Below are 20104 nucleotides of genomic sequence, written 5' to 3'. Positions count from 1 at the left end.
CATCCCTACAAGTGTCCTATCCCTATCCTAACATTTTGTTTCCCCCTAATGTATTTAAAGAAAACCATACTGTTAATTTTTACATTTTCAGCCAACTCTTTCTCATACAGCCTTTTTGATGTCCTAATTTCCTGTTTCATGAAGATACTATAATTATAATTTACTAGGAGTATGTACAGCTTTAATGATATGGACTGTTCAATGGACTGAGGCATCTCAATGTTCAAGCGGAGAAATGTGATACATACGACTATCAATATTGGAAAATTATTTTCAAATTGGTTGGAAGAACTGAACCTTGGTTGAGATGTCTTGCTTATGAATCTTTTAGGAAAATGGTTGTAAAAATTTTTCTTGTGAACACGGGAGGGTAAAACATTTCACATGAAGTTTGGAAAAAATTCCTTGATTGGATACAAGTGAGGAGGTACCTCTGGTCAATATTACTAATTATTCAAGATGATAATGTGACCACATATCTCCTAAATTGCAGTTGGACACAAGTTAGGGAGGTAACCATGGTTACTGTTAAAAATTACTCAGGATGGTTATTCAACAACATTTCTGGCAGATTGTGAATGGAAAAGTGTGCTTAAGCTCAAAGTTGGGGAACAGCTGGAATGGGTAATGACAAAACCTAGTTGAAACATTGTACATTTGTTTCTATGTTAAACTTTTCTTTGTTATCCATTCAAGCTGTCTAAGCTTTTCATCTTAAAACTGATTCCTCATCAGATTTGAAAAACTTTAGCTCAGCTGGGATGAATCAGTTATCACCATCAGGAAGTGAACAGAACACAGCAGTGAAACAGCTGGTGAATCTTACATTTATCTCCCATTGAGTGACCCAAGATTAAAGCAACTGCATAATGAATAGAACCTTTCATAAGTTAGACATTAATAATTGTGGGTGACTAGGCAAATGATTGTAAGCCTAAACATTTGACAATGAAGAATGTTATCTGACCTAACTGGAAACCATGCTGTATGGTCTATGTGTTCTGGTGGAAATTCATTGGCTGCATTGTATGGTGCCTCTATTGTGCTGTGAGGTAATCACTAATCAGCAATGCTTGTATTGAAAGAGTGAAATATAAAACCCATTGCTATATCAAGCTAGTTATTTGGCATAAGTCAGCCACACTGAGTTAGTAAGCAAGTTAGCCTTGAGCCAGAACCTTGCACCTGTACCATCTTGAAACTAGCAGTACTCTCCAATATGAAACAAGTTTTAGTTGTAATTAGTTCCAGTTTTAGTATAGTAGACTGGAACATAAGCTAAGAGATTAATGCAGTCAAGTAACTAAGCTAAGTAACAAAGTTAATTTTTGAAGAACTAGGTGAAATTTAGTTATTTTTAAATGTTATGTTTAATTGAAACTATGTATTAGCCAACAATTAATTGTACTACTCTACTATTCTTATATTTCAGAAAATTGTGAAAATATTTTTGTAATTAATATTGTGAGAATTAATTAAATATAAATTTGCATTTACGAAGTAAAACTACTCACTGTCTGAGTTGGGTTAGAAGAGGTTGAAAACTGCATGGTTCTATTTTGTTAGTTATTTAATGATTCAATTTTAAAATAGGAAAGATCTTTGAAACACCCTGTATATTAAAACTCAACTTCATATTCCAATTCTCCAAAGATTAATATTACAATGGCTTTATAGGAGAATATTAAAAGATAACAAAAAACTCAATTTCAATATCTCACCTGATGAAAATCTTTGCCAATACTTTTACCATCACCACTAAAGTCAATGTGAGAAAATAAACAGCAAAGAAGGTGTCTCTCTGCTTCTAAGCCATTCTGAGCTACGAGCTAATTGAAGAAAGATTTAAAAACAAATAATTGTTAGATCAGATTTAAAAATAGTTTGTTTCAATCCTATAAAATTAGTTGGTATCTTCTACTGACAAGAGTTAGCCAAAATGATTGTTATACTTAATCATCAAGTTTTGTTACATACAAAAACAACCATAACTTTCATCTAAACACTTCTGTTTATTATATCTATATTGATATCTGCAGTTCTATATAAATCACTTTAGTAAAATTTGTTTTCTGTATTATTTCCTGTTTTAAAGCAAAGAAAACACTATGGAAACATCAGTAGATGGTCCTATGTAGTAGTTACATTGGGAGTTTTAAAGAGATGGAAGTCCCTTTTGTGATCCACTTTGATATTCAAATTAGAAGACAAGGAACACTAATGGCTTGAGTCGTCAAGAGCCAGAAGGTCATTCAGGACAATTCTGCCCAAATTTAGTCCCTGAGCAATATCTCCTATTACTTGCAATTACAGTGAAAAGGTGTTTCAAATATAATAAATATAGTCAATATGATCATTAAAAGAACATGACAGCAAAAAAGAAAATTGGAAATGAAAAGAAGCTTCTTTGAAAGCAAAAGCTGCTGTTCTCTTGGAATCTTGAAGGTGGTTATTCAGCTATAATGAAGCTCAAAAACTGTTCTTTTACTGAGCCTCTTTGTAGAATGTCATCTTGTGTACTATGTCTGTTACTACTCTTATCCAAATTATTAATACTGCTGGTTACTGTTTATAACCTCATCAAAATATATTAAATTTGAAAATTAAGTAAGTAAGGATAAATGTTTGGTACATTATAGCCAGCCACAAAGAACAACTAAGCTTGAATATACACATCCAAAACTGATCATAGGGATTTAATAATAAATGACTGTTATTAACACCGAAACAAGAACTGTTATTGTCACCATCAGAATTGATTCCATGCAAACAAATTAGTACAAATACTTTTTTTTTTTTTAATAGAACTAACAGATGTCACTCACATTATTTGGAAATTGAATCCATTTTAAACACTATTTTGTCAGGAAAATCAAATCAAATTATCAAATGTTATTTTGTGTTTAAAAAATCATGTTACAAAGAATAGATGAATTTTCTTTCTCCAAAAGAACTGGAGAACTGTTTCATCAGCTTGAAGAACATGCAAAATCTCCAGGAATCTTTTTTTGACTGTAACATGGCCATTTCAAAAATAATAGTACTTCAACATATAAATACTTAAATACCATACAAGTTAATGCATAAGATTATTGTGTATACATTATTCTGAAATAGGAATATTAATCTTATGTATAAACCTCACAATGTGCTACATTTTCATTTTAAACTTTGTTTACTACTAACTAGTAATATATAGTTAGTGACACCAAACAATATTTCTAGTAATGAATGTTCTTACATGTAGGATTTTTTTTTTAAGTAGCCCTAATTACCTCAATTACAGTTGATTTTCAATCATATTAATTCATATTTTAATTCATATTAAAAACACATTCAGTTTTATGTAAAGAGAAATGTGAGTATGCTGCATCTTGTGCAAGTTTATTTTCAATTTAATCAGAGATACTCATTGTACAGAAATATAATGATAAAGGTATTTGAAAAATACAGGAATAATGACATTTTTGTTGAAGACCAATGAATATTTATACTTTTTTAGTAATTATAAAGACAGGCTAAATATAGATAAGGCCAGACAATATTATTCCATATTTCAAAGGGAAGTCAAAGGTCAAACATACAAGCCTCTCTCATTTTTAGTAGTCAATAGACCATGGACTGATGCTGGAGAACTGAAAAATTGCTAATGTTACTCCTATTTTACTATGAAGTGATAAGAGTTGCCCTGGAAGTTATGGATGCATTAGTATTACTTCTGTGGTAAGAACACATCTCTCTTGAAAGAAGCTTTCTAAATCTTACCTTACTTGTGTTAACTTTTGTCAAGAGCACTACTTGTTATCTGGATGATAGGAAGGATATGGACTTGTGTACATATTTTTAGAAGGGTTTTAACAAGTTTGTAAATGCAAATTATCTAAGGAAATCACATCAGTTGAAGGGTTTGTGAAAAAACTAGTTAACTGAATTGTAGAGTGGTTGAGTAAGAAAAAATTACAGCTTGATCAAGTTGAGGATATGAAAGCTGATAGCAATGAGGTTGAATCAATTTGGGTTTCTGTTAGTAGTTATAAGGGGTGAAGGCTTTTTGTTAGAATCCATTACAGATCACCAGATGAAATAATGAGAAACTCTACAATGAGATAAATAATTTAACTGTTAATGAGGTTATAGTTGTAGTAGATTTTAATTTCAGACACACAAATTGGGAAATGTTAGTCAAATCATGAGAAAGACAGGCTTTTAGAAACTCTTCAGGATGATTTTCTTCAATAATTGGTTAGAGAACCAACTAAGAACAATGCTATTTTAGATTTATAGTTAACTTCTAATAATAAAAAAATTGACAGGGTAGAGGTGTAGAAATATGCAGGTGTAAGTGACCATTAAAAAAAAAGTTTAAATTTACTGCAGTAAATGGGAGATTTGGAAAATTATTGAAGATAAAAGTTGATCAACTGGGAGCTTAGGAAGTAAACTATGAAAAAAAACCAGTTGAAAATCTGAAAATAAGTAGTAAAGATTTCTTAAATACACTAAAGGTAAGCAAAATATTGGGATGAGAGTAGGGCTTTTGAGGGATGATAGCAGGGATGACTATAGGAAGGCTGGGTTATTGAATTCTACTTTTCTCCAAATTTTACAGATGAAAATTTAAGCAATATTCCTCAACCTGAACAGTTGCTAGATGGAAACAAGGTTGAATAAGATGATCACATTCTGAGCTGATTAAGAAGAAGAAAAAAAATTACAAAGTTTAAAGAATGATAATGCACCTTGGCCAGATAACATTTACCCAAGGGATTTAAAAGAGATTAAGGATTGGATTTGTCAGCCACTTGTTTTTTTGAAATCCTTGGATCGTGGGCAGGTGCCAGAACAATGGAAGTTGGCTAATGTTATTCTTTTCAAGGGAGATGATAAAAATTGTCCCAGTAATTATAGTCATATTAGTCTAGCTTATATCAGCAGTGTGAAAAAATTTTGAAAGTCTGATGAAAGATGCTTTGCAAAGACATTTTACAAAGTCAAGTTTTGTTATATAGTTAACACAGTCTCACAAATGGAAAATCTTGCCTTAATCTTTTGACGTTCCTTTAAAAGTTAATACTTGTGCCAATGAAGGTACAGATGTGGATGTAGTGTAACCGAATTATCAAAAAGCATTTGACAAGGTGTCACATAAAAGGCTAGTTAAAACGTTCTCTCATTCTCAATAGGCGTGGATGATAGGTTGGTCCACTGGATACAAAATTAGCTACATGGAAAAAAGCAGATGGCTGTTATAAATGTAATTCAATCAAACTGGACAAACTGGATTAATGTCACAAGTGGGGTATCTCAGAGCTCAGTGTTGGGACCTCTGCTCATTTTGATTTACATCAGTGATGTAGATGAAGGAATAGTCAATAGATTATTTAAAGTAACTGATGAAATTAAATTTAGGATGTTGCTGGCTGTGAGGGTGCTGCTGCTGCTTTACAAAAGGACTAATTATATGGCAAGTTGGGCAAATAAATAGCAGATGACTTAATTATAATAAATACAAGATAATGCAAGTGGAATATCACAATTTGAATTATGGGTATCATTTTGAAGAGAATAATCTGAACAGTGTTATTGAAGAAAAATATCATGGTGTTCTGGTTTATCTGTCTCTTAAGCCATCCAAGCAATGTGCTATTGCTAGTGGCAGGATATTGGGATTCAAGTTGTATGTACAAAATAATGAATAAAAGTCTAAATAGGTTATAATATCATTATACAGGTCATTGGTTAGGCAACATTTAAAATATTGTGTTCAATCTTGGATTCCTTATCTTAGAATTGGCAGTGAATTGTTGGAAAGGCTAAGGCCAAAGACTACTAGGTTGATACCTGGGGTAGGAAAGTTGTCATACAAGGATAGGTTAAGATCTTTGAAATTCTCTTGAAAACGGAAGAGTTAGAGGGAATCCAAATGAAATGTTTAAGATTAAGAAAACCCAGTGTTGATGAATCTTTATTATTTTTTTTGTACTTAATCGAGAGAATGGTAATACTAGGGGACAAAAATAAACTCTGGCAGGGTAAAAATCATCTTCAGCTAAGACAACTTTTACTAACAGGGTTGTTGATCTTTGGAATGGATTACCTTTGGATGTGGTAGATGTAGTCAATTTAAGGGAGTTTAAGAGAAAGTTTGATAAATATTTCAATAATAAGGGCTGGCTTTGTGGTTTTTAGTGTTTAATTTTGTGAATAGAATGCCCTATATATGCCAAAGGGGACCTTAAACGTCATGTTAAATAAGAGCAAGCTATTTATTTAAATCAAATTTCCAAAAATAAAAATCAAACTAAATAATAATCATAATTAATTAAATTGGTAAGAGCTCCATATGGCACCCCCACTCAATTTAAAAAAAAAAAATGTAAAGTTTATCCCCAAGAAGATTGTACATCTAATTAATGAAGTAAGTGGTATAATAATGTATTAAAATTATCAGATCATACTATTAATATGATTTATTAATACATAAATATTACTTTGATGAAAATATCTTGTATAAAGGCATCAAAAAGTCTACTTTTATCAGAATATAATGTTCTCCACATGTATTCACACAAATGCCCCAATTTTTCTAATACGCCCCTAAAAATAAACCCTTTTCAGAATCTTTTTTATCCAGGCAATTCTACAATTTTTGGGTGGGGGTGCCATATGGAACTCTTTACACAAATTTATTTCAAAAATATTTTATAATTGGTATTTTATCATTTTGCATTAACATCTGTTTCACTGTAATTCACAAAGAAAAAAAATTTTCAAAGTTTTCTTTTGGTACACCTCTAAGGAGACTCACTTGTAAACAACACATTTATCAATTTTTTTTCTGCTCATCCCAAACCATAGGTCTATATTAGCCAAGAAACTATCATCTCTTATTTCTCACATGAGTTGTAATGAAATAAGGGATGGTGGTGCTATACTGAAAATTTTCTTGGGCGCCCACGACTTCCCACTGACTACATGCATTATTAGAAGCACCATGGTGATACTTAGAAATGTCGCTAAAAAGGAAACATTTATTTCAAAATAAAAATAGCAACAATACAGGTTTTGTATCATAAATGAAATTAAAAACTGATTTCATTCCTGTAGCAATGGGAAATCAGTGTCAGAAGTTTGGATTAAATTTTTCATGAAGTCCTTACCACATTAAAGTCTTTCATATCACCACAAGAGTCTTAGTCACTGGTTGCACATAAATAAGATTCTCAAAAAAGTTAACGTAAGAGTCTACCTCTACAAAATAATTAAATATTTAATGAATAGAAATACATGAAAACATGCAAGTCATACTTTTATATGTATAATTCTTGAATGCAAGGTATGCATGCACTAAATTATTTGGATTTTCCAGGTTCACATTACTTGGGTTACAGTGAAACAAAAACTGACAAGTTAAGCTAGAGATGCCCTAAGCAGCATTAATTTTCTCCACAATTCTTTAGGTTAAACTTAGATCCATCTTACCGTAATTATTTAAATGACTACATGAAAGCAACAAATGCACCAATTAATTTCACGGACAGTTTTTTTTGTAACATTACATAAACCTCTAAATTATAGACACTTAAATTGTTATATTGCACAATGAATAAGTTTAATTAATCCTACCTGAGACTGGAGGCAGCAACTAATATCGCTGTCACCAAGTGCCATATTCAACTGGTCAAGTTCATGACTGCTGAAATCAGGCAAGGACTGGGTGATGATGTCAAGCAGGGAGTCAGGGTTCTCAACAAGTGGATCATTCTTTAAACAGAATAAATGTTCTAATAAGACTGACTTCAACAAAGTAATTTTTAGATGCAGTCTGGCTAACAATGACCAACATTATACACAAATAGTAAACAACAACTATCTACATACAACACACGCTATATTAAGTGCACTCTAATAAATATTACAGAGGAATGATTGCACTATTTGTGACACACAAAATTGTAATACTTAAGAGCTGTTATTGTTGTTGTTTTTGTGTGTGTGTGGCTCGTTTCCTAATAACAAACATTCCATGCAGACAGACTGTACCAGAGTGTTCTCTTTCTTCTATACTGTTCTACCCACAAACACACACATGTATATAAGACTAATACTTAACCATACAAGCAAAATAAAATCAAAAGAAAGGACTGTGTTAAAAACAGCAAATCCAAACCTGTGATAAATGGCATTTAAATAAACAAAACAATCCCAAACAAAAACAAACTTAAATTAAAGACTGCATAAATTATATGGATCCCCAGGGTGCAGGCTATAATGTGAGATATAAAATGTGCCCTGGGTTTTGGAGGTAACTGCAAAAGTAGGACCCACACTGCAGTGGGGATATGCTGTCTATTAGACTTAACCTCCTTTCACAAGTCTCACATAAAGAAATACATAAAAAATCAAATATTTATATATATATTAGACAGTCAATAGAGGTGCATGTTTGAAATCTTTCAATTGATGCTACTTTTGATTGGTATTATCCATTTGTTCACACCTTTCACTGTAAAGAAAAACAACCATCTCTCCAAAATACTAATTTATCCACATCACCAAAACATAACTTTTTTTCTTTAAACTCATGCCAACTGTCCAAGTACTGAAGAATAGTAACCAAAAGTTATCATTTTCCTAATCTGAAAATGTATTTCCAAACATACTTATCTTCGCTGACACTCAGCTATTTCTCGATCTTCATCTTTACCATCTAAGCATCGTGTTCATTCGATCCAGTCTTTATACCCCACTCGACTGCTCTTGACAATATCTAATTTGCAAAACTTTACACCAGCCCTCACACACCCTCTATGCAGATACTGTATATAAGCAGTGTATGTCGACAATATAATCACTTTTTTTAGACTTACCCCATCCCGGTCACTAATACTGGCTATTAGTGGGGAGGAAGTGAGGGAGAGTGTCAGTGGAGGTAAGCATGTTTGGAAATACATTTTCAGATTAGGAAAATGATAACTTCCAAAACATACATACCTCTGCTGACACTTACAGCTAGAATCCAACATTGAAAAGTCAGAGGGGCTGGTGAGGGCATAGTTCATACAGAAAGCATCTGCATAGAACAAAGGTGTACCATGAGAAGTGATACCCAAGCAGGGAAAGCTGCACTACATCCAGAACAGGTATGCTCTACATCCAAAACTACAGAAAAGTGAAAAGAGTGGAATATTACACAAGTAAGTATCATGGGCCAGCCCCAACCATACAGCCAAGGTTCCACGACTCAGGGCAGGATTTAAGGGGTCATGGTACCCATATTCCCCATAGGTGGCAAGAGCAATTGAACTGCAAATATATACATATCTTTGTGATAGGATCCCCACCAGCAGCCACAGAATGATGCATTTTGAACAACTGGATCTACAAAAGAAAGAAAGCAACACCAGAGTGGACAGTCCTTCTGATCAACCTGAAGAAGTCAAAAATGCAACATCCCAGGCTTGGATTGATGGGATCATATATGCCATACTCCACCCAAGGTCCAGAACTCATCTGGTCTGGATTACAAACAGTCATTTTCACTCCCAAACCAAGTACACAAGGAGAATTCCACTTACTCATGTAATTATGGAGAGGACATGGAACACTGTTCCACCAAGGGCCTAAGATGGGACTGCACTGCATTTGGATTTACAAGGATATAGTGGACCCCTATGCATGAACAACCAAAGACATGACAGTGTTCATAAGATGGTCCAAGTACACCTCTACCGGATAGATAAGCATCAAATCTGGACCAGTTTTACAAGTAGGCTCCCGCATAGGTTGGCCCTGCTCCTTCTGACATCTGGGAAAAACTTCCAGGAACCCAGGTAGGAAGGTCCTCAACTTTGCCCTCTTCTCCAAGAGTGGAGAAAACTCAACACCCTAAAGGAAAATCCTCTGTTCACCACCCCAAAGACTGGGAATTGGGTGTGGTAAGGACTCCCTAGCTCTACTAGAAGCAGTAGGGAGACATGCATGCGGTGGGGAGTATTGAGAAACAGGTCTCTGGAAGCAGTGCAACAGGTGAACTACATTCCCTAAGTTTTAAAAGCAAACCAATCTTGATTGATTCAGCTCTAAGATCAGCAGGGACTGGCAGTTTTACTCATAATACTCTATGAGTAGCAGTCCATTGGATTTGTATTGTGAGATAATACTACCATACAGAATTGCATCTAGATGGTCTTATGAAACACCTCACCTCGTCAGTGCCTGTTGCAACCATGAACCAATATAAAGGTTGGCAGTGCATAATTAAAAACACTCACCACTGAGTGGGATCCAAAGGAAATAAAGACGGACCCCAGAAGAAAAAAAAAACTGTTGATCAAGTAAGAAAGTTACACATCTCCTTGTTAAAATCTAGCAGAGGTAGTCAAGAGAAGTCCACATACCGGCCCGAAAAATATCCCACAGAGAAAAGTTCAGGTGAGCGGACAATGACATTGATAGATGTCAAATCTGGTGAGAAGTGATGTGGAGTATATTTTGATCTAAAACAGATAATCCCAAATAAGCTATAGGAATCAACTCCTAAAGTCCCCTGGTTAAAGTAATGGGAGATAAATCCAGGGACTCTGCAGTATCCCACTAAATAAAAAAATGGTGCATAGGGTCCATGAACAGTTCCATCCAAGCCACAAAACATCTAAGTGCTCTAACTGGACACAAAAGATCTGGGTATGATAGACTGTAAAGACCAGAAATGCCTAGGAAAGAATAGGAAAAAAGAATATATTCCCTTCTCTGACAGCGAGTGTTCAGTAGGAAGGATCTGTCTGGATAGAGCAAAAAATAGGTGGAAGGAAAGAGTCTGCTGAACAGGGATGGCAAATAAATCGGAACACCTGCACTCGAGGGAAAGGTGATACACAGAACAGGGGGCTATAGGTTTTAAAAGGATAAAGTGATAACAAATGAAGACAAATCTAAAGTCGTTTGGGATGAAGAATATGAAAGGATCAGAAAACGAGATAGCACAGGAGTAAACAAATCTTCCCATATGTAGAAGAGTGAAAGGGAGCAGCAAAGGATGTATATAATGCAAGGTAGAAACCAAACCTTTCAAAAATCCATGTCAAAAAACTTCAAACTATGGAGACTGTTGGATGAAGTGGGTTGAAGGCTCACCAAAGACACCACTGACAATATTAGTCCATTTTTATCAATAGATTGCCAAAGTAGGTTGATGGAAGATATAGTCAAATAAATGGAAACTGTAGAAATTAAACCCCTATGGTTGGGCAAAGAACAACATAACTTCCATGCATGAAGCTGGAGTCATTAAACGTCCAGGTGTTGAGTGTTGGACTGAGGTTGTCTCAACAAGGATGAATGAAGAGGTAATGATAAACATTCCTGGAGCAACTGAAGAGGAAACCTTATTTGAACAGGCCAAAAAGGTACTGACAAGAGAACCCAACATGGGGTAAAATGAATTATAGACAAGAGTCGGGGTAAGAGATAAATAGGAGGAAAGGCATACTAATGGAATCCTGTCCAGTCTTGGCTGAAAGCATCTATCACCAGAGCTTGTGGACGTGGAATGGGAGACCAGAACTGTAAGCTAGCATTCCAATGGGTTGCAAAGATGTCGATCATTGGAGAGCCAAACTGAGAATAAATCCACTGAAAGACCACCTGACGGAACATCCATGCTGGTGGAAGATTCTAATGGGATTGAGAAAGGTGATCTGCTATCAAAATCATAACCCCTGACACATGACAAGCTAAAAATGGATGGCATTGGAATTAGCCAAAAAAGGAAGACACAAAGCTCGAAACACAAGACCTTAAGAATAAGAACTTCCCTGACAAGAAAGATATAAAACCACTGTGGAATAGTCAGAATGAATCATGACCATTTTGTTGTGCAAGAGGAAGACCTGGAAACATCACTAGATGTACTGCAAGAAGTTTGAGAACGTTTATATGCAGAGTAGATTCGTGGTCTGTCCAAATACCCTGGAATGCCTAACCCAGAAGAAAGGCACCCCATCCATGAAGAGATGGATTTCAATACGAGGAAGTTGTATCCAGACCTCCTTATATCCATGTTGTTCCTGTCCAGCAACCACTTGAGATCTGCAAATTGTTTGAGCAAAGAGACTGTGTGATCCAAAGGATCGGTATGCATGAGCCACAGGCTGTGAAATGACCACTGAAGGGATTTCTTATGGGCCTGATCCGATGGTATGAGTGATTCCAGGGAAGCCCAAATTCCCAAAACAGAAAGAACCATCCATTCAGTGGGAGAAGGTGACATAAGCAAATGGTTGACAAAACCTTCCCTAGCATGAAGTCTGAGGGGAACAGATTGAGCTCAACTAAAAGTGCATTGAAAAACACCCCAGATGGACCATGTATGGAGTTCGTGAGAGAATGGAATTTTCTAACCTGATATGAAGTCCACCCTTCTGACGTCGGAAAGGAGAATATGTGGATGTAGTTTGGCAATGTAATAGGCTGGTGCCAAAAGAAGTCAATCTTCCAAACAGTGATGTGTGCACAGACCCAGAAAATGAAGATGCTGTTCAAAGGCCCGTACTACTCAGAAAACATATGGTGCTGAAGCAAGTCTAAACGGGAGAGCTTGGAACTGCCACATATGGACTCTGCTATGGGGATGTGAAGAGAGGCATCTATAACATCAAACTCGATTATCCAAAGATCAGGTATGAAGTGCTATTGAGGTTGAATAAAAGATTCCATGATGAAATGTGGAAGCTTTAGGAAGAGATTGAGCTGAAACAGATTGATGATAAGAAGCCAATCTCAAGTGTTCTTGGTTACCAGCAAAAGATGAAAATAGAATCCTGGATGAACGGGATTGACCTTCTGAATGGGTAGACAATGATGCCACTGGTGTCATTCCGACCATCCAAAGATCCCCAAGAATACGAATGGAACCAATTCAGTAAACCAATAGGATGAGATGTTGAGGTGGGGGCCGTGAGACGTGAATGATCAATCCTCCAAAATTATCTGTTGGAGTAGAATAGAGACGAACAGCCAATGACGATAAAGAAAACTGCAAATGTGTCTAATAAAATCAGGCTTCAAAAGTAAGTTTCAGGGACTCCAGCAAACTAGTAAGTCTGAAAAAGGGGTGACTCCCATAAATCATGAAAAGGAGTATCACAATACAGTAATAAGAGTGAAATGAATCCACAAAAATGGAGATCTGGTAAGAGAGATTACAGATTCTAACCTGGAACCCCATAGATCCAACAACAAATCCAACTTTTGAGTGTCAAGTATACTACAACCAGAAAATGATAAACCAGGGCATGTTGTTCTGATAAATGAGGGGAGCAAGGCGTAGCAATACTCTCTCATTATTGCATTGCAAGCATCCCAGCATACACGGCAACATCAGGTTAAGGAGGAAGAACTAAGTAATCCCCAAGAGATTTATCTGATAATAAGGCAGGGTAGACTCAAAATGAAGGGAGTTAATACACAAAGCTTCACAAACTTATGTAACTAACTGCAGAAAAGAGGCAGAAGGTGGCCGATCAGATGAGCCTGTAGTAGAGCTAGCTCTTGTGAATAAAGGAGCAGAAAACAGTGTCTAAATTCTCCCCAGTATATTCAAGTGCATGACGAAAAGCCAACTCTGAACCCTTAGGGAAAAATACCCGGGCCACACGAAGGACTCCACTCATCCTGAATCAGGTCACGGACAGCCTCCACCAAGAGTGGACCCCCCCCCCCGACAACCACCAGACAACAAAGGAGGAATGGATGAGGTCTGGTTAACCCGCAATCGTTACATGGGAATTCATACCCACATTTTTTGTTCTTGTTCTTGAACTGCAAAAGAAAAAAATACTGGAAATGGGGGAAAAGAGAACAACAGACTACTGTCAAAATGCTTCAAAAAAATGTTAACCACAAAACAAAATTCCTAGTGCTAGCTCTTTGTTGAGAAAAAGTGCTGATATTGTTGACATACAGTGCTTATATACAGTACCTGGACAGAGGGCATTTGAGGGCCAGTGTAAAGTTATGCAAATTAGATATTGTCGAGTGGGATATAAAGACTGGAGCAAGAAAACATGATGTTTAGATGGCAAAGATGAAGATCGAGAAATAACTATAAGTGTGAGTGGAGGTATGTATATTTTGGAAAGTTATTAGTCAACAAGTAGATGATAAGTGATTTGTTAACTGGGGAAAAGTTTACTGGCAGAATTGCTTGAAAGTAATCTATAAACATAAAAAGAAAACCCACACATCTTAACATGCCTCATTTAACATGGCCTTTTTTCTTATTTCTTATTTTATACAATGCTGTAAAGATTTGTTCTGAATTTCAAGACTGCTTTAAGTTGCTCCTTCTGATCATGTATTGGATAAAGACATCCTATGAAATGTAATCAGTTATTTTTTTTAGGAATATAAGTTTGTTAAAATTGTATTTGTCTATAAAGTGCTGTACAAAACAATATCTTGTGGTGAAAGAAATTACATTGCTTTAGTACCTAATAAACATACCATCCTCACATGAAAATTGATTTGATAAATTTGTGAACAAATATTTAATAGCATCACATTTAATCACCATCATTCACCAGTTCTAATATGTGATTCTATTAATGAGAATCCCACAACGCACTCAAAATATTATTTGCTTCTGACTTGCTAATGTTATCACTATTATATTAAATATGATTCTCAATATCAAATCATTTTAGGCCTAACTTCAAGCCTATTATAAATAATATCAATATGTTTTTTCTTACTATACAACAATATCCTTCTTCAACAAGACAAATATTTTTCATGGTTTATACATTTTGATCAAGAGCAAAATTCCAAGATGGAATTAACTCAAAAACATCAGTTCCTTAAGAGCATGATCTTATTGCCTGATTTACCAAAAGCACAAGTGTTCAAGTTTGCTCAAGAATTAATGGAAAAATTACAATAACTTAATTATTTCACATTGTCATTAAAAATACTAGAACTAATGAGCATACAAAATCTTCTATAAAAACCATTAGGTAATAAAACTCCAAATGCATACTTCTTACAATGTGAGTAATCAACACAAGTATGGTAATCATGACACAATTAAAACAGAAGTTCTGAAATGTTGAAAATGACAGTTACTTTACTGAAACTTCTTGTAAACATCAATAAATATCAAACTCAAGCACTTCCAATGTTTTTAAACACTTCTGCAAATGCAATCTTGTACTGATTTGGTAAAACTAACAAGACTAAATCAAGTTGCTTAAACTCAGAATTCTTCTAATTTATATCGTGTCTCGGTATGTTAAATCAATGAAATATAAGGCACATATACAAAAATAAGTAAGCATTTCTACATTAAAGTATCATATAGACATTTTGCATTGCAGGTTAAAAAAATTATCTAATCAAGAAACAAAATGTGTACTAGTACAATAAACTTTAAATCTTCTCCATAACTGAAAAATACAGATCTACATTTCAACTTATGGTCCCAGAGCCCAGTAGAACAAAGCATGTTGAAATAGTTATTATTAACTCTTGCCAAGTCTTGTTTCCTGAGTTTATTTAATCCCCATTTCAGTTCTATATGATATGGCCTTCAATAAAAAGACAAGCATTACAATTTCAATAACATATGAAATGTGTGGATGATGTAGTTGCAGGTATGTACTTTGAAGCACGTGTTCAGCTTATTTAGGAAGATATTACCTGAAGTCATGCATAACACACATGTGATGGTATTCAGAAAATTCTGGTTAGAATGAAAAATAAGAGAATACAGTTAATTTTACATGCCAACTATTTTTTACTATTACTCTGCTAATCTTTAACAATTAATTTAAATAATTGACAATGCAGCACAAACATTAGATTTTCAAGTAACAATTGATTCTTGAAGCTCAAGTTTTTGTTTGGGATTTTAAGTGACATTTCAATGTTAAAGAAGTAATCTGTTTGGGATGAGGACAAAGAGCTGACAATCCTGAGTTCAAGAACAATCAGCACAAGTTGCTTTTTACTTATTTCCGAGTGTTACAACTTGTTATAACAGTTGGTTGCGTGTAATAATATTTGTTTGGGGCAGTGACTTATACGAAAAAACTTTAGCTAAATCAAAAATCTGAAAATTATTTAGGGCTAACACTAAGTTTTTCTACAAAAACATAAAGAATGTGTCTATTCTAATCACAAAACTTGGTATGTTGTGAGCAGCAGAACTGTACGAGACAGAACAGCTTTAATTACCCTAACAATCTGAATGATAATCAAGTTATGAAGATTTTGTGCTACTTACAAATGATATTACAATTACCAGCTTTTATGCACATTATGTAAAAAAACACAAATTAAATAAAAATCAATTTATAAAACATATACATTTATTTACCCGATTAATTTTGACATACCATGTACATAACTTTCATAGGTATAATGTATGCTTAAAAATGCTGTCAATCTTAATATCAATCTACGTTGTTCTACTTGACCTAACTCAACTACTCTACTGGACATAATATGAAACAAGTCTTTAAATGACCAATTACATATAGCCAGCTCATTCCATGTATCTCACAGTAAAGAAAATATATATAAACTTTTATTTTTGCAATGATAATTATGTATTAGTACTCCTAACTTATATTACAAAACTGTTTTGCTAAACAAACCTGAGTTCCACTGTGGTGGTCAAGCTGACTCAGCTGCTCTATTGATAAGTGTTCAGGGAAGCCTTTGCCATTTGTGCCACTAAAACCAACTAAGTTACTCCTGTAAAAGATATTTACACACCTATCAAATACAAGTTTAATAGTTTTCAAATTCTATAACACAGAAATATGATGCTTATAAATGTAAGAGAATTGACCAAGTTTTCACACTGAGTGCTTGTTAAAAAATAAACAAAACTGCTATACTATAATAAAGGTGGACTGAAGCAGAACAAGTTCATTAATTAATCATTTTTCAAATATACAGAGTGCACGAGGAAAACTTTCAGTTTGTTCCACAGAAAAAAATTTAGTCCTCAATATATGAAATATTAATAACATTTTAATTTAGAAGTCTTCAATCACTTTTTTTAAGCCACAGTTCAGATTTGGTGTATGTATTTTGATGATGCAAAATAGCCTTTACTTCAAAACTGAATGAATGATAAAAGTAATGTACTTATGTTTCATGTTAAAACAGAAAATTTAAAGTAGTTTAACAGAATACATAACTGGTAAATATTAAAGTAAACTTGTTGATATATTAACATAATTATTAATTCAACATTTCACCTGGCCAAGCTTGTTAACTATCTGTCATAATTTTCTGTTATAATCAATCAGTTGTAATATTGTTAGTTAAGCAAGTTAATGTTTTACTTCTCATTTACTTTGCTGCAATTACCGTTCAAAAAACTGACACACAGAAAAAAATTAGTGTAAAATATCGTAACTTATTTGTGCACTACTACATTTAAAATTCACCATGGTTTTCAATAACATGTAACCTCAAGTATTTCATACACAGAACATACACAAAAATCTTGTCATACAGGTACATTCATACAAGGATATTTTAGTTATGTACTATGATGCAGTTACTGACTTTTATGAGTAACTGACTATATCAAACATATTTTAAAGCGGGTGTTATGTGTATGTTTGTAGTATACTCAACAAAATAGCTTAATGCAGGTAAACAACAGCTGAACTCAAGGTTTTCTCAGTCCTCAGTCACAAAGCTATCGATGAAGTAAGTGCTATCAGATTGATCTGTATATTTGTGGTCGAACTGCTGATTAGTCTGACCTTTGTATGTACACAGTTCACAACTAAAAGAATCACGTCTTTACTCAGATTATCAAGCAGCATGTTCGGTGATCAACATTTGATGATGAGTGTGAACAATAATCCACCTGGTTTTTAGACTAAAGAATGCCTATTTCTATTTATTACACACTTGTTTCACCCTCACATTTTAACATCCAGGAGTATTTTAATCCTATTTCTGAAATTGTAGGGAAAATCCTGATTTCTTTTTTAATAATTGTTCGAAGCTTAAATTTCACAATTTAACTCATTTTTAAAATGTTAAAATCAAAGCACTTTGTTATTCATATACTGAAATCAGGCCCTATAAAAGAATCATTCAAGGCCTTGTTAGCCACTGAGGTGGGTACATGTCTAAACTGTAAATGTGAGACTATTAGGCATCAACTTAATTGCAAGAAAGGTCACGATATTTTGATAAGGCTCACATGGATGGATAGGTTGTCAAATGAAAACTGGTTATGACCTATTTGGAGCTACATTCAAAGCCTAAATAAACTATTTTACTATCATTGTCAACAAACTTGGCATCAAGACGTAGCTTATAATTCATATTTCTAAACGGGCCAAAAAGTTGTTTGATGTCCAATAATTAATAAAGACCTGCTCTATTAGATTATTAGTTTATACAACAAAAACCTTCCCATAAATATTTTCCATGTACCAATTGTTGTATCATATTATTCATAAAATTTTAAAAAATGTGTTATTGTAATCCAATCTGTTTCAAAGCTGTTACAGTGTTACTCCACATGGAAGAAACAATATCCTAGTTCTTCAGTCTTGACATTTTGTAACCCTACTTGTAACAGATCTTTACAATGCTCTCAAATAGCTTCTTATTTTTACTTATAAAAGTGTAATTGCTTTTTTTGAATTTTAAGCTGCAAATTTCTCCCTAAAGAATATAGTTCAAACTTTCAAATGTTTCATTAAACATGCATAAACAATTTGAAAACAAAAGTGAGGTTGGCATCAACAGGAAAGCAGATTTATCATCATTGATCTATCAATTTATAAAAGCTCGAGTAAATTAACCAAATTCAAGTGGAAAAATTAATGAACTGAATCCAAGACAAAGTAGAACTATCACTGGTACTAGTACACAGTTGCATATATTATATTATTATTATCACCTGAATTCCTCTTCTCTATTTTCTTTAGTACTGCAGTAATTGTTTTACCAAAATTTTAAATTACAATAGCTGTACCCTTTTATATACATTTTGCTTTCTAGTTAGCTTCATACAAAAAGAGGGGAGAAAAGGCTTACTTGTAATTGTGAGTTATTAATAATGTTACCATTTTAATTTTAATATATTTTTTTTTTACTATTATATTACAAGTCAAGACAATATATACATATAAATCTCTCTTGAGTCTTATACTAAGTTATAGTTGTACTTAGGTCTGAACCATGCAGAAGCCTTTGCAAGCTGCGTCAGTGCATGTCGTGTACATCATTCATACTCATACATGACACATGGATATACATACAAAATCTGGGTAAGTTATAACAATCTTTTACTTTTTTCTATATTTGAGAATTGGGCGGAGAAAGTTATACTTTTCTGTATTAGTTCATATTAAACAAAATTGTAGATTTATCTAACAGAAACAAAATGGACATGTACGAAGTATCAATTTAGGCTTAAGAAATTAACTATGTATTTGCCATGTTTGTTGTACTAAATTGGTAAACAACAGTATTAGTTAAAACTAAACGCTAAATACATTGAAAATAAAAAATTTAGTAAAAAGCTTAAGCAAGTAATAACCGTAAAAACTTACATTTTGTTTATATATAAAATTTGTTAGATTACTTATTCTTCGTTTATTCCTCAACCATGCTTCCTCAACTTAAAACGCGTATGCGTAACCTCGAGGTGACCACGTGGTTGGATGATGACGTCAGTAGAACAACTGCATGTGAACAGAAGATGGCATTCTATGAGATTTGGGCGCTTTCGTTTTATTTTATTTTTTTTTGTTATATAATTTGAAAACGTATATTTTTTTACTTCTCAAGTTATTTTGTTCACAATGTGAAACGTAGAAATAGAAACACTTTTCTGTGCATAATTACACATATATATTTGTATTTTTTTAAGTTTTGTTATTTTAAGTTTATTACACTTTATTTGTGATCCTTTGTGCACAGATCCTCTTTTATCAAGACATATATATTTGTAATTGATTAGGAAAGGAGTCTGATCTATATTTTAGAGAAGTTTGGCAACTTGGTGGTGATATCATAGTGTTACGACAGCGGAAATCACGCGACGCTGGAAGCATGCGCG

The 20104-nt window shown here is 33.8% G+C and overlaps 1 protein-coding gene across 2 annotated transcripts in view; it reads right to left on the bottom strand.

Moving 5' to 3' along the window:
* The window catches only part of LOC106465072 (peroxisome proliferator-activated receptor gamma coactivator-related protein 1-like), a 48050-nt gene extending 28346 nt beyond the window's left edge, over positions 1-19704 (bottom strand). The window contains exons 1-3 of one of the 2 annotated variants that reach the window (XM_022392883.1): positions 19596-19704; positions 16656-16755; positions 7627-7764 (exon numbers count right to left, since the gene is read on the bottom strand). In XM_022392883.1, the coding sequence (XP_022248591.1) occupies positions 7627-7764; positions 16656-16755; positions 19596-19597 (240 nt within the window). In that variant the 5' untranslated portion in view covers positions 19598-19704. The remainder of the gene's footprint in view (positions 1-7626; positions 7765-16655; positions 16756-19595) is intronic. The other variant, XM_013925270.2, reaches the window with a different exon arrangement.
* Between the last annotated feature and the right edge of the window lie 400 nt (positions 19705-20104).

This window comes from Limulus polyphemus, unplaced genomic scaffold (genome assembly GCF_000517525.1).
Source record: "Limulus polyphemus unplaced genomic scaffold, Limulus_polyphemus-2.1.2 Scaffold1827, whole genome shotgun sequence".
NCBI classification, from domain to species: Eukaryota; Metazoa; Arthropoda; class Merostomata; order Xiphosura; family Limulidae; genus Limulus; species Limulus polyphemus.
The sequence above is the reverse complement of the archived record's forward strand: the minus strand, read 5'-3'. Positions and strand labels throughout refer to the sequence as shown.